General features: G+C 46.2%; 1 protein-coding gene across 2 annotated transcripts in view; it reads right to left on the minus strand.

Moving 5' to 3' along the window:
• Nucleotides 1-1,032, minus strand: part of ESYT2 (extended synaptotagmin 2) — a 116,990-nt gene extending 115,958 nt beyond the window's left edge. The window contains exon 1 of one of the 2 annotated variants that reach the window (XM_027840996.1): nt 602-1,032. In XM_027840996.1, the coding sequence (XP_027696797.1) occupies nt 602-958 (357 nt within the window). In that variant the 5' untranslated portion in view covers nt 959-1,032. The remainder of the gene's footprint in view (nt 1-601) is intronic. The other variant, XM_027840997.1, reaches the window with a different exon arrangement.
• Between the last annotated feature and the right edge of the window lie 5,971 nt (nt 1,033-7,003).

Below are 7,003 nucleotides of genomic sequence, written 5' to 3' on the forward strand. Positions count from 1 at the left end.
AGAAAGAAAGAAAGAAAGAAAGAAAGAAAGAAAGAAAGAAAGAAAGACTTAAGTCATTACAGTTCTATGATCATTCCCCAGGCCTTGTGTGCGAAAGCTTGACATGAAACAGAAAGGGGCATCCTGGCTGGCTCAGAACCAGACAAGCAAACTACTCATCTCGCTGGGAAAACAGCAGAGAGCAGCAGTCATTTCCCCCAGAGGCCGATAAGCTAAGGATCATGTAAAAGGAAGAACATGGAATTTCTGGCACGACACTTCAGGATGTGGCAGGCTACAATAATGCACGCAGTAAATCTGGGTCTCCGACACCTCTGTCTATATGCGCTCTTTCTTCCAAGAGAAAGGGGAACAAAATACAGAGTTGTGCCCAAAGGACACGGCACTTTCTTCGGAAAGGGTGGCCCCGGGATAATGCTTGAGAAGGAGATGGGGCTCAATGACAGCGGTGGGTTGGTCAGCTGTTTAGGTGGGCAGCGGCTCGATGGCTGGGGGAGGGAGGGGGACAACCCTTACATAAGAGGGTCCGGGGAGGCTGGGGATGGGGGCTCAAGCCCGGGGCGGGGGTTAGTTGCGGGGGGGAAGGGCGGAGGAGGCTCACCCAAGCGGGCAGGTCAGAGGTGCAGATGCTGAGCCGCACCGCCTGCTCCTCGTTCTCCAGGAAGGCCAGTGCCCGGTAGAAGCGGGAGGTCTTGTGGCCCTTGTTCCTCCGGCACCAGAAGAGCAGCAGCAGCCCCAGCAGTATCCACAGGAAGCTCAGCCCCAGGTAGCCCAGCACGTATACAGGGAACAGCAACACGAAGCTGCGGGCGAACTGCGCGCACAACCCCGCCAAGTCCACGCTCAGCATCGCGGGCGGGGGCTCCCCGCCGGGACCCTTGGCGGCGGCGGGGCCGGGTTCCCCCGCGGCCTGAGAGGCAGCATCTCCTCCCGGAGCCCTGTCCCCGGCGCCGCTCATCGTGCCCCACCAAGGTCCAACCGAGGGCGGCGGCAGAGGAGGCGGCAGCAGCGGCGAGAGGATCAAGCCCACGACCGCCCCCTTTCCCACCCCAGCCCCCGGCCCCCGGCGAGGCGCGGTGAGGAGAGGTTAGGCGAGGCGAGGCGAGGCGCGGCGCGGCGCGGCAGGGCGAGGCGGAACGGGCTGCGCTAGAAGCCCAGCGCCGGCGCTGGGGCAGGGGCCGGGCGCATCCTGCTCGGTGCCCCGAGCGCCTCTCACTGGGAGGGAACGGATCCTGCCGCAGCTCGCGCCGCCACCGCAGCCGCGCCCGCGCTCGCGCTTCCGCCTTCCAGGCGGCGCGTGACGTCAGCGCGCCGCTGCGGGCTGGCCGGCGGGCAGGGAGGGGTGGCCAGAGCTGGAGGCCTGGGCGTAGGCTCCGGCTACATGGGCGGGGGCGGGGGAGGGGTGGTGCCCTCCCCCCGAGGCGACCTCCGCGGCGCGCGGTAGGGGCTGCTGCTCCTGCGCTGAGCTGCCTACCTGCGGGGTCTGTGGGCTGCCTCAGCTTAGGAGGCGTGCGCGCTATTGAGACAGAGAGGGCTCCTAGGTGCTGGGCTGGAAAAGGGAAAAGTGGAGGGAGACGTCGCGGTCCTGGGCGTGGGCGCCCAGGCCCCAGCCCTCGTGACACCCCTGGAGCGATGCAAGTGTTCCAGTCTCCCCCGTGACCCAGGACTTGGCGTAGGGCGGGGGGTGGGGGGGAGAGCTTGCTGGCTATTTGACCTCTCGGGTCCTCTCCCAAATCCTGTCCAGACTCTTCTAAAGCCCACGGCAACGTTAGTGTGCGTCGGGGGTTAAGAAAGGAGTCGGAGTGTTACACGAGAGCATAAAGATGGTCGTCTGTTACTCAGTGGAATTAAGCTTTTCTTTGGGTTTGAGGTTAAACTTTCTGGTGCCTCGCTAGTTAGGGTAGGCGGGGTGGTTGTTTCTTTCAAGGTTTTTGTCGGGGTTTTTTCTTTAAATGACTGATAACTTCAGATAAGTTTGGAACTCTAATGCATTGTTGAGATCACTCTAGGGAGTTTTCAAGGCTCCCTTTTGCAGTAAATTCAATCAATATTCCTGTCTTGCCCAGGTTAAAGCCAAAAGCAAAGCAGTTAAATGTTCAGATCGTTCAATTCAGTGCACTCAAGAGTCTTTAAGCTTTAATAGCTTAAAACTGAACTGAGACTTTTGGACCGCCTTCTGTTTTATGTTAAACAAGGACCTGAATTATTTCAGTCGACTTTAGGACGTCAGTGCTTAAGTGTCACCCAACTCTTTATTAGTCACTCAGTGCATTCTTCCTGTTTATTTTAAGGTAGAGATTCTTGATTATTAGGTGAGAGCACTGTGAAAATTTAAACAAAATAAGGTTATAGGTGATTCCAAGGTGGCAGACTGGTTTCCTACTCTCATGTGACTAGAGCCCTGAACTTAGGGTCGGGAAGATCTAAGTTACAATTTGTCTTTAGGCACTTATTATCCATGTGACCCTGGGGAAATCACTTAACTGATCTGTGCCTTAGTTTCCTCAGCTGTAAAATGAAGATAATGATAGTATTTAAACCCCCAGGGTTGTTGTGAGCATCACATGAGATATTTATTAAATGCTTTGCAAATCTTGGGGCAGCTAGGTAGCACAGTGGGTAAAGCGCTGGGCAAACGCTTACTAGTTGTGTTACCCTGGGCAAATCACTTAACCCTGTTGGCCTCACTTTTCTCATCTGTAAAATGAGCTGGAGAAGACAATGGCAAACCACTCCAGTATCTTTGCCAAGAAAACCCCAAATGGGGTCACAAAGAATCCTACAGCAACAGCAAATTATTATTATTATCCAACCTTATCTTTTATTGGCAAAATCACACATTATGAGGAAGGGAATAACTTGGTGTAGTGGGAGGAATAATGAATTTGGAATCTGAGTTCCTTATGCAGGTAATATTTGCAGATTGTGTTTGTGGCCTTGGATAGCTTGTCCCTTGACTTCCCCTGAAGTCGTTTCCTTATCTCAGAAATGAAAAGTTGGACTGGATGGCCCCTCAAAAGTGTCTTTTATTTCTGTGAACTTTTGAAAAGTTTTCTCAGTGAATGATTTAAAAAATACATATTCCAAGCACTTACTACCTGCGAGCCTCCGGTAAGTACTGGGGAGAGAAGTACAAAAGGGAGTCTGCATTCTAATATGTGCGAGACAAGATGTAAAGAAGGGGTGTCCAGGCAAGGGGTTTTGATCTGGAGAGTCACAGAGATGATACATTCATCCGTAAGGAAATCAATTGATGCATCCTTTCCCAAGCAATAATAGTATTTATTTTATTGATAGGTTCAAAGCAATGTGTTCCTTACACTTTAAGGGTGTCAGGTTATATGGCAGCAGGGCCAATGGCAAAGATAGATGATATGGCTGGATGTTGTTATTTGTTGTTTGTCCTTTGTTCTGGAAGAGGCCCAGTGACATCAGGAGGGTGATGTTTTGACGTGCAAGTGAATTGGATTTAAGTGACGCAGGGCTGTGTAGTTATCAGCCTCACTCTCTTTTCCAGAGTTATCTGAGTCCAGTGGCAAGACGTAGATCAGGATGACTGGTGATGGCCCCAGATGCGGTGGGAGTCATTGGCCTTTTTAAGTTAAGGTTGTTCCTAGGTCTCAGTTTGTCTGAGGCAACACCCATTCAGTGATTTAAGGCCAGGTTAGAAATGAGGCAAAAGATTGTCTAGTTTGCATATTCAAAAAAAAAAAATCTGGAAGAGGAACACCCTCAGGATTTCTGGCCGTAACAGAGGATAGATGGGATAAGAGGTATGGTCTCATCTGGTTGGCTAAACACAGTGGCCTAGATGAGTTTGCACTCACTCACCAACCAACACAACTAAGATCCACAACAGAAGTTCCAAAGCCTATTGAATTAACATCCCCAGAAACTGGTGGCATGGTTTCATACTGGAGAGTGTCTAGAGGAGGGCAGCTAGGACGCTGAAGGGCCTTGAGGCCATGAAATGAGGAGAGAGCATGTTTAGCCTGGAGAAAAGACTCAGAAGAGATATGATAGCTGTCTTTAAATATTTGAAGGGCTATCTCCTGCTTTCAGAGATAAGAAGTCTTCCTTGGAAGTCTTCAAGGTATATGATCACTTGTCAATTATTTTATGGTGATGGTTCCGTTTGTGTATGGGTTGAAGTAGTCATTAGAAGCTCACGGAGTTACCTTGCGACTCCTAAGTTCTCTGGTTATGATTCTGAGATCTCACATCTGTAACTTTTCCCTTTACTTTCTTAGCATCTATTAGAATATAAACTGCATGAGGGTAAGAATTGTTTCATCAGGTATACATCTACCTACAGGGCCTAGCATAGTGCCTAGAACATAGTAGGTGCTTATTAAAGGCCTGTTGATGGATTGATCCAAGAACTGGGTAGCTGATTAGGAAGAAATGTCTCTCCTTGTGTTCCGTCCTTTTCAGTCATAATCCCATTTGGGGTTTTCTTGGCAAAGATACTGGAGTGGTTTGCTATTTCCTTCTCCAGCTCATTTTACAGATGAGAAACTGAGGCCAACAGGATTAAGTGACTTGCCCAGGGTCACCTAGCTAGTAAGTGTCTGAGGCTGGATTTGAATTCAGGAAGATGAGTTTTCCTGATTCCAAGTCCAGCTAGCATCTAGCTGCCCCTACTTCTCTCCCTAATTGTTTCCTCAACTTGATGAGCTCTTTTCATGAAGCAACCATTACATTAACGTAGAAAACTAGCTTCCTATTGGAAGGAGCACTGGATATGGAATCAGAAAACTTGGATTTAACCTAGCCCTGCTATTGACTAACAGATTTTTCTTACTGGTGTAGCTGGTAGAGTCACTTTTTCATCTCCTAAACCAGTGCAAATTACAACTTCTCTGATTTAGTATACATTCTTTTAAGAGTTGTTGTATATCACGTTGGCATCGTTGTGAATTTGTCCAACCACTCCAGGAAGCAATTTGGAATTAGGCTAAGAAAGTGAATTAAACATCCATACCCTTTGACCCAACAATCCCACTGCTGGATGTATACCCCCCAAAAGTCAGTGATAATAGAAAGGTCCCATATACACTAAAATGTTTATAATAGTATTTTTTTTTTGTAGTAGCAATGAGCTGAAAACTAAGCAGATATCCATTACTTGGGGAGCAGCTAAACAAATCGTGTTTCATGAATGTAGTAATGGAATATTACTATGCCATAAGAAACAAGCAATCTGACAAATACAGAGAAGCATGAGAACTCAAAGTCATGTCAAGTGAAACAAACAGGGCTTGGTTAAAATATGCATGCATGCATACACATGTATGTACGTATGTATGTATATATATATATGTATATAGTTCCAGAGACAATTTCTGGGTAATTAATCATTTTATTAATTAGGGCTTGCAAATAATTAATAAAAAGATTGGTCATTTGGCTGTCTCTTGTAAACCAAAGACAGATCATGGAGACCTATTGACGCTTAATATGCCCTTGGAAGAGTGGGTGTTCCAGACAAATAGCAATCAACTCTGATTGGTTAACAATTAATGAGAAGAATGAATATTATAATGAGAGGTAGACCTATTATAATGAGGGACTGGGGGAATGTGGACTTTGATTATGTCACTCTTACTCCCACTCTGCCCCCAGCCCTGGACAATCTAGACAAAGGTTCTACATCCCCCCCACCTACCCACCCAAGCCTGAGTAGAGTATAATGAGCTTCCCCCCTTGGGTAGGGGTTCGAACAAGATTGAGGAGACAGTTAATCAAATCTCATTATCAGCAATATCCTTTAGATGCTGACTGAATAACCTACAAGGTTATTCTACAAGGTAGATTTCTGAACGAGGAACTAGAAAGGGGAAAAACCTTAATCCTAATTCAATAATTGGTCATTACTATATGGGAGAAATAATCATTTCTCTCAATATATTTACATTTTATACATATATTTGTGTGTGTATATATGTGTGTGTGTGTGTGTATATGTATGTATGCATGTATGTTGGCTGCAAGGACATAGGTGAAAGGACAATAACAGCAAAATAATGGAAACGTTGCCGTGAAATTACAATGACCAAGTTTGGCCCTGAAAAGGAAGTAGAGAATGCACCTTCCTCCCACCTTTGTAGAGGTGAGGCACTGTGGGTATGGAGCACAACTGTATTGGACTCGATTGATCCATTGGTAGTTTTATTGAACTGGTTTTTTTTGCCCCTTCTAATTCTTTGTTATTAGGGTTGGCTGTCTAGGAGGAGGTAGAAAGAATAGGCTATACTGGAAAATACGGATGATATAAAAAAATGTATATCAACAAAATTTTCAAGAGAAAAAGGGAAAAAAGTTTTTGTGACTGAAAAATTCACCACCCTGATCCAACCTCCTGCTGCACCCCTCCAAATTTAACTAAGTCCAAGTCACACAGTTCATTTAAAATGGGAATAATGTTACCTGCCTTGTTCTATCTACCTTCCTCACAAATAATATTTAAGAAGCTTTGTAAACTGTAATGCACTTTATAAACATCAGATTTCATTACTAAGGCAGACATGAGTAGGAGCTGTTGTATAGCAGCCTAAAGTAATGTAACATTTCAGTAAAGATTGAAGAAATGCTGCAAATTCAAGTCTCCACATCACTGCAGACCAATTAAACAGACCAATGTATTATAAAGGAAGAAGATATCAAGTGTCCTTTTTTGGGCAAAAGTCTGTACGATGGAAGAGCAGAAGAGCCAACAACATATTCATCATGCAACTCCACATCATGAACTTTATACTCCAGCCAAACTGGACTGTGTAGCATTTTTCGTAAGTAAAACTTGTTTCATTCAAGGCACCCACGTTGCCTGGATTGTCTTCTCCTCTCAGCTCCAGCTTTCAGAAGCTTTATCTTCTTTCAAGGAAGTTCCGTGGCCCATGTTTTCCATCTAGCCTTCCCTGACCCTTGCCACAGAAAATGTTCTGCCCTGCTCAAATATTCCTAAAATATTTTGTCTAGATCTCTGTTTTGCCCTCATCATTTC

The sequence above is a fragment of the Vombatus ursinus genome, unplaced genomic scaffold (genome assembly GCF_900497805.2).
Source record: "Vombatus ursinus unplaced genomic scaffold, bare-nosed wombat genome assembly UNPS02014852.1, whole genome shotgun sequence".
In the NCBI taxonomy this organism is placed as follows: Eukaryota; Metazoa; Chordata; class Mammalia; order Diprotodontia; family Vombatidae; genus Vombatus; species Vombatus ursinus.